General features: G+C 44.3%; 2 protein-coding genes across 6 annotated transcripts in view; one reads left to right on the forward strand and one right to left on the reverse strand.

The window, feature by feature from the left end:
* Nucleotides 1-2,287, forward strand: part of ITGB4 (integrin subunit beta 4) — a 46,192-nt gene extending 43,905 nt beyond the window's left edge. For all 5 annotated transcript variants that reach the window (XM_081899517.1, XM_081899518.1, XM_081899520.1 and 2 more), the window contains 2 exons: nucleotides 399-963; nucleotides 1,338-2,287. In XM_081899517.1, the coding sequence (XP_081755643.1) occupies nucleotides 399-544 (146 nt within the window). In that variant the 3' untranslated portion in view covers nucleotides 545-963; nucleotides 1,338-2,287. The remainder of the gene's footprint in view (nucleotides 1-398; nucleotides 964-1,337) is intronic.
* Nucleotides 2,288-3,604: 1,317 nt separating this feature from the next.
* On the reverse strand, nucleotides 3,605-16,496 carry GALK1 (galactokinase 1). Its single transcript, XM_081899834.1, has 8 exons — nucleotides 15,968-16,496; nucleotides 13,457-13,646; nucleotides 11,319-11,438; nucleotides 10,064-10,199; nucleotides 9,360-9,541; nucleotides 7,892-8,042; nucleotides 6,844-7,006; nucleotides 3,605-5,438 (listed from the first exon to the last, which is right to left on the reverse strand). The coding sequence occupies exons 1-8, from the start codon at nucleotides 16,133-16,135 to the stop codon at nucleotides 5,364-5,366; spliced, it is 1,185 nt and encodes a 394-aa protein (XP_081755960.1). The 5' UTR covers nucleotides 16,136-16,496; the 3' UTR covers nucleotides 3,605-5,363.
* Nucleotides 16,497-17,414: the final 918 nt, after the last annotated feature.

Raw genomic sequence — 17,414 nt, forward strand, 5'->3', positions numbered from 1 at the left:
TGCCTCAGGTATCCCCCTTCTCCTTAGCACCTCCTCAGCTAGTACGCTTCCCTCAGGTATGATGAAGATTGTTGTCCCATCAGCGGTGCTGAAGCAAGATTCAACTGCCCTCCCAGTCAGATTCCGGGGGGGGGGGGAGAGTGTCATCTTGTATTTCATCTCAGGTGGCAAAACATCTGCCCAGGTGGCAAATGCAGCTTCAGAATCCCCAGCTTCTGGCCCAAAACACACAAGCATCTCTGTATAAGCCTACACTCCACTGAGCACTGCACCTCTAACCCTGCTAAACAGATTTCGCCTCTACAGGTCTGTTCATATGTATGACCACATGTGCACATGTTCACACTGACAGACCCTTGAGCTGCTGACGCAATCTTTGTTTTGTCCCTTTGTTCCAGATGGCATGCTGCTGACCACTCAGCGAGTGGAGAGTGGCGGCACCCTCACCAAGCAGGTCACCAATGAATTTGTCACCAGAACCATGATGTCTAATAGTAGCGGGACATTCTCCAGACAGACAGAGAGGCAGTTCTATGAAGCTTGAGTCAGGAAGCAAACTGCCCAAGGGACACTTGGATTTCAATAGCTGGTGACCTCAAGCAGGCCTGCTCTGTGATCAGTTCCTGGACTGAGGCTCATGGTGCCCACTGCATTGCTTCAACTCTAATGAAAATACTGGATGCTGCTTTGAGATACCCGCAAGTGGAGGCTGCATGCATTCCAGGTGGCACCCTAAAGACATTCCGAAAAGAGTTTTTTAGCAAGATGCTTGGCTGTGAAGGGCTATTGGTTAGTTCCATTTTGAGTCAAGCTCCTGACTCTTTCCATGCTTCGCTTGGCTGCTTTCCGATATCGCACGCTGGAAGATTTAACTACACGCAACTGAATTTGCTTTTTAAATCCCCACCTCTCACCAAACCTTTTTCACTTTTGCTGCTTGTTTCGTTTTGATCAGGGACGCAGGTGGCGCTGTGGGTTAAAGCCTCAGCGCCTAGGACTTGCCGATCGAAAGGTCGGCGGTTCGAATCCCTGCGGCGGGGTGCGCTCCCGCTGCTCGGTCCCAGCGCCTGCCAACCTAGCAGTTCGAAAGCACCTCCGGGTGCAAGTAGATAAATAGGGACCGCTTACCAGCGGGAAGGTAAACGGCGTTTCCGTGTGCGGCTCTGGCTCGCCAGAGCAGCGATGTCACGCTGGCCACGTGACCCGGAAGTGTCTCCGGACAGCGCTGGCCCCTGGCCTCTTAAGTGAGATGGGCGCACAACCCCAGAGTCTGTCAAGACTGGCCCGTACGGGCAGGGGTACCTTTACCTTTTACCTCGTTTTGATCTGTTCCTAAGTCATTCTCTCCCCACACTCCCACCCCATCAACAAATGGCATGCCAGACCTCCAGGGGAGGAACGGAATTGCAACTTTGTCCTCCTCCTTTGTAAGTGCAGCACAGAAGAGGAATTGTCCTTATTCTTCCTACATTGGTGTGTAGACACCCCTGCTGCTTAGGTGTGGTCCTGTAGGAACTGCTTAGGACCTTAAGTTGCATAGCATCACCAACAATACAGTGCTCCTTAAAATATGATGCACAATCTTACTTAAAATATTATATGATTTTTTTTTTGTTCTACAAAGGGTCCTTTATCCTAGATTTAATAAGGAGCCAAAATCCAGGCGCTAATCCTCTGCTCCTTACCATAGAAAATAAATATTCGGCACGGCTTTATAATCCATTAATGCCTTTGCTGGAAGAACCCCCTGGAATGATATCATTTCGTATTGAATAACCAAAACCAACAACATTAAGAGTTGTTGCTGAGTTCCACCTACAGTCCTCCCTCACTCCCCATTTTGGCAGTGGTGGCTCACTGGCCCATATCAGTAGCTCAAGCACAGCATGCTGATTTACATCATTGGCCCATTTCGGTGTCTGGACATAGCAAACTTCAGTGATTTCAGATTGCCCTTAGAATCAGTGTTGGAAGGGCAATTAGTCCAGTCCACTGCAATGCTACCCTTCCTGCCTCTTCGCCAGTGGCCAGGATTTAATGGCAGTGCACGTGCAATTAATCCTTCAGAGCCTGTGTAACACAGGCATCACATATTTTTGCACCATGTACTTTCATTCAGCCACACTGCATTGATACTGTAGTCAACAACACTACAGTACCCACAAGGCAGTGCAACTGTGATGGTGCTACCACTACCTTTTGCTGCGTGTGTAGGCACAGCTTGAGCTGTAGAAGCAGTGGCTTTTGCAGAATGACCTGAGGGTATATCAACAGGGGTGGAGGATGACTACCAGTAGGTAACTAAAGGCAGAATCAAGGTAGGAACTGAATACATGGAATTCTGACTAGAGACAGTTGTAGTATAACCACAGACCTGCCTTTGTTTACACTCACTTCACCTTCCTTAGAAAGGGGTGGGAGTGAAAGCTTTTTGCTTGTTTGTAGGTCTTTATCTATACATATGCAGATTTGACAAAGAAGACAGACAACTCACACAATCTGATTGTACCAACATTTTACTCCTTGCTAAAAAGGCATGAGGAAGCTGGAGAGAAATGACTTGAGCAGGCAAGTTACTTTGATTCCTATCAGTGTGATGATTTCTCACACTGTGTGTGTTTGGCATCATTGGAAGAGTATCGACCTAACACAATGCTGTGGTTGTCAAACTATGTTCCAGGAAACTGTCAGAAGTCTAGCCATGAATTCTTCAGTCATGCAGGCAAGTTCCCCTAAGAGACAGCCAGCTCACTTGATAGTGCCGGTTCTCACACAAAGGGACCAGCATTGCCAGTGTGCACCAAACCAACAACATGCCTCAGAATCTTCTGCAATGTGTTGTGGTTCTATGGAGGATGTATGTTGTTTGCCACACTGACTTGTTTGCTGACAAAATTCCCTGAAGGCAGGAAGTTTGTAAACCATTGATTTGTGAGTTTCATCACAGCGAGAACAGGTAGCTGTTGCCCTTCGCTTCTATTTTGGCCAGCCTTGCCCCAGGACCTTAGATAAGTATCTGTGCTAGCAGCAGAGGATCAACTGCAGATAATTTTTTACTTAGCTAAACAAGAGAGAACACAAAAAGAATTCAGGGCTGCTGCTGCTGCAGCATAGTTTTAGAAGCTCAGGTAGATGGCGCCTTCAACTTTCTGTCCCAATATACCAAGTCAGGTCCCTTGTAATCTAATGTTGGGTTTTCCTACTGACCCATTCACCGCAACAGGGGGAGTTACAACAGGGGAGTCACTGGACCTTCTGCCCCCAAAGGGGTTTCTTTTCATGGGATGCTAGAGAACTCAGCCAATAAAATGTGCTATTTCATGGCTTCTTTGTATTCAGGCCCATTCAGAGTGTGTTATTGGAAATGACTGTATCTCCAGTTCTTGCATTACATCGTTTTGCAAAGTCACTTTGGTCACAGGCTCTTGAAGCTTCTTACGAGTTCTTTTCACTAAGACAGCACCACAGGCTTTAATATTAACCAAAGAGTCCATTAAAGGTGTTTGATGGGCCAGATTTCAGCAGCATAGCAGTTTTAACACAAGTTTTGAAAGGGATTGTATGCTTTCACTCACCTAACAGAAGAACCACAATAGAATGTAAATTACATTTCATAGCCACATTCTGGCTTGCAGGGATTGGTGGCATTTAATACATATGCAGTGTTTTCACAACTGGCATTCAGGACCAGATGGCTTTCTATTGCACTTATTAAACATTTTTCCTCTATGATCGCAGAAGGCTTTTTATTTCCAAGTGTGTCTGATGTGAAAGTGGCTAGCAGCTGTGGGTGTTAGAGAGTAGGGCTGCACTCCTATATAAAATTAGGCAGGCCTACACACATTAATTTCAATAGGATCAGGCTCAAGAACCAAAATATTGCATAAAATTGTAGCGTAGCTAAAAAACAAAAACAAAAAAAATCACTTAAATGCTGAAAAGGTCTAAGAATGGAAGACTTGAGCCAAACGACACAGGTTTCAAAGCTAATTTGATAACAGCCTATAAAAATCACAGCCCACTGGGAAAGGTCACATTTTTGCTTCAGGGGGGAAAAAATAACCCTCCCCAGGTTTTGCAACTGCAATACATATTATAGATTCATTACAAAAAGATTCTGACAGTCCCAACTACATGTCCTTGATGTGAAGTTTTGATGCAGCTTAAATGACAGTGGATGTTTTTGGAATCATAAGGGATAGTGCTATGGCAGGAGAGGGAACTGGCCATAGATGGAATGGCATTGCATACTGCTGTTCCCAGTCCTATGGACAGCCAAAGCAGCTGAACTGTGCTGTGTGACAGGGTTATTTGTATCACTATAGAATGCACCAAGTTATAGAACCCACAAAGTTCTAAAAGTGTAATTAGCCTTGGCACTTTTACTGTACAGTAGTACCTTGGCTGACGAATGCCTTGCGACTCAAAGATTTGGCTTCCGAACGCCACAAGCCCAGAAGTGAGTGCTCTGGTTTGTGAACATTCTTTGGAACCCGAACGTCCAACACGGCTTCTGATTGGCTGCAGGAGCTTTCTGCAGCCAATCGGAAGCCATGCCTTTGTTTCTGAATGTTTTGGAAGTCGAACGGACTTCTGTAACGGATTCTGTTCGACTTCTGAGGTACCACTGTATTTTGAAAGCAGAACAGTCACTAGGCCTCCATCAAGTTAGTGGGACTTAATTCTGAGAAGACATGCAGAGGATTGCAGAGTTTCTAATAATTAAGGTAGCTCTTCCTTGTAGTAAAATCACAGGTAACTTCAAGAAAAACACATAATCATAAATTTGCTCATGCAACACTGGATTCCATCTGTGGTATTTAGGTTGGAAGATGAATAACTTGTCACATTGTGAGGTATAAATGAAGGACTCTTGTTCTTGAGGCTTCTTATATTACTTTAGTTTGCAAAGAAGAGGCTGAACGAACTACCTACCAACCAATCAATCATCAGGGAAATTCAATTAATCATACTATTTGTTTTATGTCAGGAACCAGAAGTAGAGGAAGGACGGCGGCTGTATTGACTATCCTCAACTCTTTTCCAACACAAAACAGCACAGCAAAATAGGCCTGTTCTGGCCTCACATGAAGAACAGATTCCCTGCCACAAATTGTAATGTAAAACAGTCAGAAGAGACCTCTGTTCAGTAGAGCAGACTGGAAGGTTCTACATGTAAAAAGCAGATTTAAGAGAGAGAGACAAGAAAGAGTTCAAGTTTTTATCAGAATTTGGAAGTCTTTGACTGGAGTCTCAGGCACATGGATCAGGGAAGCCTGCTCTGACCTTTGCAGTGCTGTGTGTCTTTGGTACCAGAGCAACAGAAAACCCTTGCTCTGACGGGGTTGGGATTGGGAGTTGGATTATTGCAGAGGATGTACTCTGGCTCCATCAGAAGGCTGTGTCAAATAGAAGGTGGCTGTCCTGCTGTATTTTTCCTAATTGATTAAAAAAAAAAGGTCAGGTGTTGCAACTGTCTGAAATAGGCAGTGAGTACAAAATACGTCAAAACAAAAAGTCCTCGAGGGCGGATGGCGGTATGGAACTCTATAATGATGCAATTCCACACCTTTTCATAAGACTACAGCATAGCCAAAGGGCAGTTGTATGTTTTTGGCCACAGAAGTGCCCTTATGGTAAAGAAAGAAGAAGTAGGCTAGAGGCCAAATTTAAAAAAATAAAAAGATGTGCAGATGAGGGGTGATTGCCCAACTCTTGCAGAGCACTAGGGATAGCCCAAGCTATTTTGGGGGAGAGGACAAAATGGAACACACACAAACTAACCAGATTAGCAATTGAACCTTACATCAACACTAGTGAAAGGTCAGCATCCTTTACCATCCCAGAATATAGCATGCTAACTTAGGGGACACTGCCATCTACCTGACACAAGACACCTCAACCTGTCTAATGGTAGGGCCGGCCCTGCACACAAAGTGATTTCCAGTATTTAAGCTCAGCCAAGGGGGGAAAAGTGTTTTAAGAGAAACAACGGTGGGAAGATTGGCACTATTCACCAGCATATTCCACTCCTTGAAAACAAATTAAGTTGCATATCTCCCCCCCCCCTTATTTTTACCATTAAAGGCACACACCACCCTATATTTGGTGCAGTTGTCTTTTTCAATACATGACAACTGTTACCATCACAATTACTTTTGACTATATATGAAATGCAATGCTAAGAAGATTCTCTCTCTCATTATGTTGTGCTTAACTGTGGAACGGACACATCTGCAAGGATAACTGCAGTCCAGCTCAAAGGTACTCCCAGGTCAGATCAAAGATAGGCAGAAAATGCAGTGGACGCTTGGATTGCGAACGTGATCCGTGCAGGGCAGGAGGCACGTTTGCAACCCGCAGCACCGCATCTGGGTGCGATTTGGCGCTTCTGCACATGCGCGACCGCTGAAACCCAAAAGTAACCTGAAAAAATGCAACCCAAAGCATCTGTAACCTGAGGTATGACTGTACAGATGAGGCTTAGCATACTACAGGCTTCAGGAAGCACTTGTCTGTATTTTGTAGGTAAGGGCAGAGCAGCACAGGGATCTGTTGGGGATCTGTTGGCAGATCTCCAGGTAACATGCAATACAACAGCAAGACTTCAAATGGTTTACTAACAGCGACAGCAAAGAGCTCTCCTTCCCCTAGATTAGACGGCTGAACTGCTTGCAGGAAAACGAAGCAGGTTGTTGTTTTTCCAGTGAATTATACATCAGACCCACTGAGACATTGTTTTGCATGCCTGGCAGGGAGACCCCAGCGTTCTAGGAGCTCTGATCAGCCTGAAGACTGCCCACCCCATTGTGATAAACACTGTTCTGTGTCTATGTCACATACCTTGATATGCTTCTGGACTTTTTCTGCTACGCCAGATTCAAGCAGAGTAACAGTGCAGCCTCCAAATCCCCCACCAGTCATTCTGCTGCCGTAGACTCCGGGGATCTCCAAAGCAAAAGACACCAGTTCATCTAATTCTGGGCAGCTGACGTCATAGTCATCTCTACAGGGGAAAACAGTGAGTCAGCCCCCCTAGATGTGAAGGCTATCATTGCCAAACAAAAGCAAGTTGCATTACAACTCTCCAAATCAGAGCCCCATGTTTTCCCCATGTTATGTGGCTGTGAGCCTGGGTTTGCCATGATGTGTACGGTTGTCTACAGACTATGGCTACTCTTTGCTCCATATACAATACAGGTGTCTGATGGTGGAAATGCTGTATTGGGGGAGGGAAGTACACAAAAAACTTCTTAGGAGTATACCGAAACAAGGTTCTGCATGAAGCAACAATCCAATGTAGTTTACGTACAGAAAGAAATGCAATATCCTCCAGAAGTACTCTATTGACAGATGGATCCTGAATCAATTGTCTGGAACGGCCTTGAGATGTAGAGGCTTTCCTCAGGCTAGCCGGTGAGCTTCATGGCTCAGCAGGGTTTCAAAATCAGGTTTCACAACACTACATTCATTATACATAGTCGCAGGGTTAGCACTGCTTCGCACACAGTAAAATTCCTACACAGAAGTCCCTTCCACATAGGACCACCCTACACACATTTATATCACTGTGTGCACTCAGCATGCATGTGCCAGGTAGCTGGAGTCATTTGTGGCTTGTAGGCATGTGTGTGTGATGCGACATTACATGTATGCAGGACAGACCTACGTGCTGAAATCTAGGATCATGTTTGAAATGGCTCTTAGATTCTGTAATTTTTATTTTTGAAAAATCAAGAATACTAAAACAAACGTAAGAACAGCCCTGCTGCATCAGGCCCAAGGCACTCTGTTATCACAGTGGTCAACCAGGGAAACCCACAAGAGAACCTGAGCACAACAGGGGGTGGGGGTGGGAATCCTTTGTGTAATCTTTTGGGTAACAGCCTACCGCAAGGAATTGTGACTCTCCACCATCAGTTGCCCAAATCTCTTATAGTCCTTGGACTGCAGTGCCTCTGCAGCTCGGGAGGTGCGTTCGATTTCTCCAATGACATGCCTGGCTCGCCGGTACACCAACTCACTTAGCAAGGCCTTAGAAGCTGCAAAAAATGAAAAACGGGGAGGGGAAAAATATCAATGTTCAGACAGGTAGGCTAGGTTGGAGAATTAGAAGCAAAGTTTCAGACCATTCAATGCTTCAGCAAAAGCAGCACGGAAATTAACACTGTTAATAAGCAATCCGTATTACATTTGGGATGAAGAAAAATCTTTAAAAAGTGAGGTGCTGATGGGTTTTCTGTTCATAGCAGTGGGACTCATGATCATACGTTCCTAGAAAACCCTGGAAAAGGCAAAAATAGAAATGCAGTACAATAAACTCTGGTTTCATGCAATGTTTGAAAAGATAACGGAAAAGTTCCTTTTAGCCAGGGAACAAAGCAAATAAGCATTTTCTATGCGGAATTGCTAGATATATAACGCATATGAACTACAAAGATATGAGCAGACCAGCCCCAACAAAATATCTGAGAATGTGGAGCATTTGAAAGCCACCATCATCTCTTTTTTTGAGAATACTTTAGTATTTAAAGAAACTGAGTTTACATGCGTCTTAAATATACATTCCAATTTATAAACATTTATACTTTCTCTTCCGTCTTTTAATAAGAAAAATAGCAGCTTGGTGAAAAATCCAAAAAAGTTGTTGAATGAGTGGAACAACTTCCACTTGTGCAATGGAACTTTCCCTCTTTTTCTTTTTTTCTTTTTTTTTTGCACTGCCCAAATCTGCTCTGAACCATTGGGGGAACCCCCAGAGCAGATCTGGGGCGAGTTGGGGTTTCAGGAGAGGTAGGAGAAGTTCTGCTGTGCCAGCAAAAGTTGTTCTACTTGCACCATTATTTTCCTGGATACAACTCAAAATTTCTGGCACCTTCTGCATGACTATGTTCTCAAGGACCCATCAAGATCACTGCCCCTCTGTTGTCCATTCCCCTTTGTTCAGGGATAGGTAAACATTTACATTAGGTCCAGTCACAAACGACTCTGGGGTTGCGGCGTTCATCTCGCTTTACTGGCTGAGGGAGCCGGCGTACGGCTTCCAGGTCATGTGGCCAGCATGACTAAGCCGCTTCTGGCGAGCCAGAGCAGTGCACAGAAATGCCGTTTACCTTCCTGCCGGAGTGGTACTTATTTATCTACTTGCACTTTTACGTGCTTTCGAACTTTTATCTACTTGCACTTTTATGTGCTCAGGGATAGAGGCGTGTTATTTCAAGAAATTTTGAAGGCAGGGACCCATTATGTCCCCAACACACACACACACACACACACACAGAGAGAGAGAGAGAGAGAGAGAGAGAGAGAGAGAGACAGACAGACAGACAGACAGACTTCTGTATTTTAACAATATGTACCCTCTAAGTCTGCCATAGTGGCTTCTCTCAGGCTTTCCTTGCCAAGCACCTTCGCTGCCTCTTCACACTGGCGCCGACGGGTGGGGTATTCACTTCCCGTCAAGGTGTGCCGCACATTGGAGTTGGTGATGAGTACAACTACGTTTGGGTCAGCCAAAGGCACCAGGGAAGTCTCCAGTGACCTGGAAATCAGACAGCACAACAAGGTAAAAGATGCAGGGAGCTTTTTAAACCTGCATCCTGCATTTCAAAGCTTCTATGTTTGTGTGAATGTTTTTACAGCTCACTACATTCCAGGGGAACACTTTTAGCTTTCCATTATGCAGGAAGGTTTTAGGTTACATACACTTTAGGGCAGAGACCCCTCTTGACAGCTGAGCATCTCTTTTTCTGAGTATTTTGTGCCTAAACTAGGCAAGATAGCAAAAGATCCATGGCTGGTTCTCCCATCCCTTAACAATGTAGCCAATAGCAGCTTTGGGGGTGTCCCCATTCAGATAAGGGCCACAGCTCCAGAATGGGGTTAACTCTTCCCACCACCACTCGCCATGCCCTAGCAATGCTTTCCCACCACCCCAAGTTGACTCATACACTATATGCTTTGTTGCTGCTGCCATCTGTCTGTCAAGAAGATTTTGGGTATCACATGGTGGACAGAGAGATGTATGATTACATTTCCTCTAGCGCTATTACAATGTCCTGACCTGCAGTCTATCAGCAAGGCATGGCCCTCCTTCCCCATCACAGAGATGAACTGGTCCATGATACCACAAGGCATCATTGCAAAGGTGTGCTCCGCTTTCTGGCATACTAAGGCCTTAGTTACAGGATCCCCATCGTCTGTGTTAACAAAAAGGAGAGACATTCACAGGCAGATTAGTACTTCTGTGCAATGGACAGAGCGCCAACTTTTGGCATCACGTCAGGGCTGGGGGACCTGCAGCCCTTCAAGTGTTGCTGGATTACAAATCCTATCAGGGAAGCTTTTAATGTTTGATGTATTACAGTATTTTAATATTTTGTTGGAAACCATCCAGAGTGGCTGGAGAAGCCCAGCCAGATGGGCAGGGGTATAAATAAATAATAATTATTATTATTATTATTATTATTATTAGCAGCAGCAGCAGCAGCATCCTTAACCACTGGCCAACTTAGTTGGGAATGATGGGAGTCCAATGACATCTGGAGGTCCACAGGCTCCATATTACTGTTTTAGGCTATTCCTAAACTATGCTTAACTTCCAGAACTGAATGAAGAACAAAGGCTAGATTAGGCTAGATCTGGTTAGATGAAACCATATGTTGAACTAATTCATCATTTCCCAACAGCAGCAAAAGAGATGCGTGAAATAAAGGAACATAGCAAGTTGCCTTTTACCAGGTCAGACTGCTTATCCATCTAAGTCAGTATTGCTGACTTCAGGATCCCAGGAACTGGACCAAAGACTTTCTGCATGCGAAGCTTGTGTTCCTTTTTTATTATTGAGTTTACTTACAACACATACACACACATTTGTCAAACTAAATATGAAGATAATAGTACAGAATCAAAAGAAAAACAAACAACAAATACAAATAAGACATGATAACATATGAAAACTTATACAAAACAAATAATCAATAATATATATATACCATTATTTCAGTTCTTCTTTTCTGCTAATTGACTTCCTTCATCCTCAACACGGTTCTTTTTTGTTTTTGGTAAACTGTCTCCTTATTAGTTCATTATTACCCTTTTTTCTTTCTGTTTTTAACTTAAGTACCATAAAGTATTCTGCAGAAGTTAATCGAAACAAGTCCAAGTATTAATTTGAGGGCACAATGAAGCCTGTGTTCTATCACTGAGCTTTGTTCCACTATGCTCCAACTAGTTCCCCTTAGCTAACATGGTAGATAGTAAAAGACCCTGGATTTTTTGTATTTAAGTTCTAGACTAAAACCAGTTTTGTTTCCTACCTGGACACAACTGCTGCAGAAATGTGTATGTAGCCACTTCCAAGGAAGCTGAACTTGACAGACCGCCACCGAGTGGAACATTGCTGGCTATGACTGCATTGAAGCCTGGGAGAGGGCCAGCTATAAAGGGATAGCAAAGCAACAGGGAGAGAACAAAATATTTTAAACAAGATGGCACACAAAAGATTTTAAAATAGTTTAGGTAGGCATTGATACTCAAATTACAGGCCTGACCATGATATGCCACTTTGAAGAACTGGATTATCTTCATGAGACTGAGAAGGAAACTTCTTTATAAGGCAACCTGTGTAAAACCTAGACAATTAGAAATGCATGATTCGGTTCTCATCCACACTACACTTTGGAGGGGATTGTGAGTCACTAGGAGACCCCATCCCCCTATAGCAGAGCTGTGATTCCTAGAGTTCCCTGGGAAGAGGGAATGACTGTTAAACCTCTTTGAGAATTGTAGCTTTGTGAGCGGAATAGGGGTTTCCTAACCACTCTCAGTACCCTTAACAAACTACAGTTCCCAGGATTCTTTGGGGGAAGCTAGGTCTTCAAAGAATTGCTTTAAATGCATAGTGCTAATAAGGCCTCGGCTTCAGTGAAAAACCCTGCATGCCACTAGGTCTGTTTTCAAAAAGCTTCAACGCAGATCTGTTCCTGGCACCACTGAAGAAAATATCCTGCTGCATAATATAAGACATGAGTGTGCAGACTTCTGGTTTGTGAGTTCTGTTTTGATTTTTTCCTGGAATTCTGAGGTCCACAAAGCAGAGCCAGGCGCAAAAGAGCGTCCTCTAACAGTATGGAATTATTTAAAATATTATATTATTGCAATAAAGTGGTACCTTAGGTTACATATGCTTCTGGTTACAGACTCCGCTAACCCAGAAATAGTACCTTGGGTTAAGAACTTTGCTTCAGGATGAGAACAGAAATCGTGCAGCGGCGGCACAGCTAAAGTGGTGCTTCAGGTTAAGAACAGTTTCAGGTTAAGAACGGACCTCCAGAATGAATTAAGTTCTTAACTCGAGGTACCATTGTATGAAATTACTGAAAGCAATTAAATTATGACAAAATCCTTTTGTATATACACAGCACTGAGCGGTAGTAGCGTCTCTCGATGGCTGCTGAGTTAGAATTAAGGATATTTCCTTCCAGAACTGCTATTAGGGCTTCAGTGGAGATGTACACCCTTCTTTTTCTCTCTGTTACTTAAGCACTACCCCATGTAACGCAGGAATCTCAACTAAAGCATCCATGATCACAGGTGCTGTAACCCAAGAAAATTTCCAGGGCACCAGGTAGGGGAAGGCTGGCTTTTGGAGAAACTTCCATGGTACCATAAACATCTTAGGATAGTGTATTCTGAACTGGACATTCCCCACTCAGCTACACAGCTGCAAATAAAATGTTTTAAATGTGTTGTAAAGTGCAATATACAAATGTGACACTAGATGGCGAAAGTGAGCCATGAAAAATTCAATGTATTTCTCAAAACTTTTTTAAAGCATTTTCACAGCATTTTAAATACGTGTGCAAATTCCACCTCACTCTCATCATCATTGATACGTCTACCACCCACATGTTGTTGTGGTTGGTTTTTTGGGATAGGGGGATTGTTTTCATCTCCGGCAGGTGATGTCATTGTGGGCTTGTTGTGGTTCTGGACAGTCAAGAGTTAACACTCCAGGAAGCGTTCTTGATTCACTGGGTGCACTGCCCACATGATCCAGGCATTTCCCTTTGATCTGTGCTCTGTGGGGGCTGAGCTCTCTCTGGAGAACAGTCTGTCTGAGAATGTGAGCAAGGTAGTTTCGTTTTTGTTAGAGACAGAAAGCTGTGAACATGCAGCTAGATTCTGTAGGTTTTCTTTTCTGTTTGTTATGCTTCTAAATAAAGAGTGATAGATTTGAAGCACTGGTGTCGAGCTGAGTTATTGAAGACACCACGTCGACACAGACAAGCCATTTTACGCTGCGTGTGAACTCTGCTATTATCCGGCAACTGAGAAGAGTGGCAGCGCGTGAGTGGAAGCGTGTGGGCACCATTAAGACCCACAAACTTTAACAGAGCTGTCTCCATCCCAAACAGCACATCCGCCTCAATTGCTAGCAGAGTCTAGATCTTACCCTGATAATGCTGAATGACCCCTTTGACATAGTTTGCCCAGCGAGGTTCTCCTGGCTCCAAGGTGGCACCTTCCATGGGAACTGGAAATGTCACCTTTTTAGGCTCGTCTGCTCCCTGTGCGGTTGTGACTATGGATATGATTCCATCTTCTCTCGGGCTCCCAACCACCATGGTTCCCATCTGCAAGGCCTGAAGGAAGAGACAATGACTGAATCCCTCATGATACCAAACAGGAACAAGGGTTATGCAAGCCACCTACCAAATGGTGTTTTGTATGGTTAGAAATGAGTACAGATAACAGGGAGCAGATGGGAGAACAGGAACAGGCATAGGAATGTTGGAACACAGAGACGTTCCCAATGCCATAACTTTAGTCAATAAGAATATTTGTTTAAGTTAATACTCACTTCATAGCAACATGGTGCTAAAATGGGGCTTACCTATCAAATGTAGTCAGTGGATTTGCTCTACTGACTTGTAAACAAGGCCGGGTTATCCATGGAGCCCTGCCTGAAAAGCTCAAACTCTCAGCTTAGAAAGACTGGAAGCAAAACATGCTAACAGATGAACCAGGCTAACTGCTCTTGCAGGGGTTTTTAAAAGCCATTGTTTAGCCAACAAGTGAAGTCAGAGTTGTGACTGAAGAGTGATTTGTTTCAACATTAGGAGTTAGAAAGCCCTGGGCCCTAAAGAGCTGCTATTTCCTCCTTTGCTTTCATGCACTTTCTTCTACCTCATTTCCTAGTCCATAGAATCTTTGCAGTTTATCCAGGCAAGGTCCAGCAGCAGTGGTCAGTCAGGTCAGAGGAAAACTATGTACCTTTACAATTAATAGAGTACAGCCTTTGTTGTTGTTTAGTCATTTAGTCATGTCCGACTCTTTGTTATTCATCTTATATGTTCTGGATATCTCTCACACACATACACAGCAATCTATTTCAACAGGGATAATGTTTGGAGGTTTGGGGATAGGAAGTGCTCTATGTGAACAAAGTTAAGAGTTTGGCTACATATAATCTGAATAGAGGTAGATATTGCACGTTAAGCTATGTGCTTGATTTCTGGGCAAAGTGACAATGCTGAAAAGTGTGTGGAAAAGAGGCAGCCGATTTTAAAACATTTAAGTTTTTTTCTTGTGATGATTTGTCTTATTACTGACCATAAGCTGATCTGGAAGCCTTTTGTGGCTGATGTGTGAGGTAAAAATGCTTATTTTCTCTCTCTCGGCTGTGTAGTATGCAAAATAAAAATATTGCTGCTTCAGAATAGTTGGGATTGTTTCAGTTCTTGAAGTAATGAGGTAGGTTTACAGGTTAGTAATTTTTTGTGGGGTGGGGGCAAATTGGAAATAAACAATATTTTCTTTAAAAGGCACACGAGAGGTCCCTTTGAATATAAGAGGAAACAAACTGGGGAGGAACCAAAGGTTCAGCATCCTACTTCTCACAACAACAGCCAGATGCAAGCCAGCAAGCCCATAAACGAAACTTTGAGGCCAATAACCCTTTTTCTGTTGGTTGTTTGTCTCTCCTCCCTCAGTTTATTCAGAGGCACATCGCTTCCCCATGACGGGATGCCGACTCCAAAGGTCATTCCTAGAAAGGCTTGCAATTGGAGCCAAAATGACTTGAAGTGCAGCTTGAGTCTCTACTCAGATATAACTTCCCCTGCAGTAGAGCTCAAGGAGTGAAGACTGTTATCTGGACTGGTACCCATCTTCCAACAAATGTATTTTTGCCTCTAAATTTAACTTATCCTATGGGTTATATTCTGTGCGGTGGGACGCGGGTGGCACTGTGGGTTAAACCACAGACCCCAGAGTCGTTCACGACTGGACCTAATGGTCAGGGGTCCCTTTACCCTTTATATTGCGTGCAAGGTCCTACTCACAGCAGACCAAGCGAATGAGCCCAAGTGGTACAGTAACCTGAAGGAACAGGTACTGAAGCAAAGCTTCGTATTTTTGTTTCTTGCTTTTTGGACTGAATTTGCGTATCTTTGGGCCGTGGCTTCAGAGAGCCATCTCTCCCCACGCTGAATCTGTGATTAATTAATGGGATCAAACATGCGGGCGTAGCCAGGATTTTTGACGGGGGGGACGACGACGACAGGACTTTCGTTAGAGGAGGGCAGAACCGATGTGATTGATCAGTTAAGTCTTTCTATTGTTTTAAAGCTCCTTCCCCCGGCTACGCCCATGGGGATCAAACATATTTTGGAGAGGTTGTGTTGGGGGCCTCTGCAGACGGATCCAACCACTGAACCGGCCAACTAAGAAAAATTCTGTACTGGGCAGGCGAGGCAACTTCGTCAGTCCCAGGTCAAGGAAGGCTGCTGCGTTGCTTTCAAAAAAGACGGCTCTCTTCTCCTCCGCTTCCGCCAAATTGTGACTAGCGAAAACCGGGATTTGTAGGATTCAAGAAGGAACAGCCGGGCACAGTATATGCCCCTTTCTTTCTGTCTGTCTGTCTGTCTGTCTGTCTTTCCTTCTGCGCGCCACCCTCTCTTACCATAGGCAGCACGAACCCCTGGTTGTAATCCGTGTGCTCCCCGATCAAGTTCACCCTTCCCGGAGCCGACACGGCGATCTGGGGATCCAGCCCTCCGAAAAAGGTCCTGTAAGCCCCCCGGGCGGCCGCCAGCAGCGAGCCCTGCTCGGGTCCACTTGGGCTTTCCATGCTCTCGGGGGCCAGATTCCGAAGTGCCTCCGCTTGAGGGCAAAGGATCAGGAGGGAGCGGGTCTCTCCGCCTCCTAAACCGGGAGGAAGAAGAGCAAAGATTGCTACATTGCACAACAACACGATCTCCGCGTAGCCCGCGCTCCCGCCCGTCTCTTCTCCGGCTCGCCTCTCGCTTCCTGTCCTGGGAAAATGGAGCCCGCTGCTCCGCCCATGGACGGCCGCAACTGACCTCCAGGGGGCGCCAGGCCTCTTGCCGCCTCTGCCTCTGCAAATTCTCCGTCTTTCTTCCACGCTTGCGACTCACAATGAGGAACGTCTGAGTTGTTACACCGGCTTCTCCTCCAGCTAGCCCAATATTTCCTTTCTCCTCCTGTGAAGAGGCTGCATCCTAATGTTTTAATGTTGTATCTTAATCTTTTAAATTGTATTTTAATCAACTTGTTTTTATTATTGGTTATTAGCCGCCCTGAGCCTGTCTTGGCTGGGGAGGGCGGGTATAAATATATTATTATTATTATTATTATTATTATTATTATTATTATTATTATTATTATTATTATTATTATTTTATTATTATTATTATTATTATTCACGGAGGAGTACCAACATGTAAGCGAGCAAAGGAAAAAGAATTCGCGGCCGCTGGCCAGCGACGCGGAGGAAATGCCATCCTGGGGCTTTGGTATTTTGTTTTTAAGAGATGGGGTTCATAATCATGGGGTTCCTCAAACACACCTTCTGATTCTGAGGCCTTCCTCTGATGCCAGAGCTTGCCTTTTCTCCCTCTCTACTCTAAGGAGATAATGCTCCCTACACAGGGCATGTTCTCATGCACTGTTGTGACTATACAAGCAGCTCTCAATTTAGGAGGCGGTTTACCTCAGGGTGATAGTGCCTGAAGTAAAAATTGCATATAATCAAAACACATTAGGTTCAATGGCAGGTGGGATTAGGTCTTCCCCCCCCCCCAGCACACCCACCCCCTTCTTAATTTTTTAAAATTAAGCTAGGGTCTGAAAATACGGATCATCTCACTCAAGGTTTCTATAATTTGGTAACCTTGGGGAGTGGATATTTGCGTTATGAACCAGTCCAGAATTGTTCAGTTCGTTTATTTAGTTTTTGGGGTAAAAATGTAATTGAACCTTAAAATCACATTCTGTCCTTCAAATACATAATGGTGGTTTATGGAAAAAATATTAAAAACACAGTAAAATAACCATGGTTGGAATCCTGTAGCCCAGGGCCAGAATATGTGTGGTCCTCAGGATGCTGC

This window comes from Podarcis melisellensis (genome assembly GCF_964234715.1).
Source record: "Podarcis melisellensis genome assembly, chromosome: 2".
Taxonomy (NCBI): domain Eukaryota; kingdom Metazoa; phylum Chordata; class Lepidosauria; order Squamata; family Lacertidae; genus Podarcis; species Podarcis melisellensis.

What these genes read in the sequence shown, in the direction of transcription:
- GALK1 (XM_081899834.1), bottom strand. Translation starts at nt 16,135, where the DNA reads ATGGAAAGCCCAAGTGGACCCGAGCAGGGCTCGCTGCTGGCGGCCGCC. An exon ending in TCTGCAGCAGTTGTGTCCAG is followed by an intron (nt 10,200 to 11,318) that starts GTAGGAAACAAA and finishes TTGTTAACACAG; the next exon opens with ACGATGGGGATCCTGTAACT. An exon ending in GCCTTGCTGATAGACTGCAG is followed by an intron (nt 9,542 to 10,063) that starts GTCAGGACATTG and finishes TCTGATTTCCAG; the next exon opens with GTCACTGGAGACTTCCCTGG.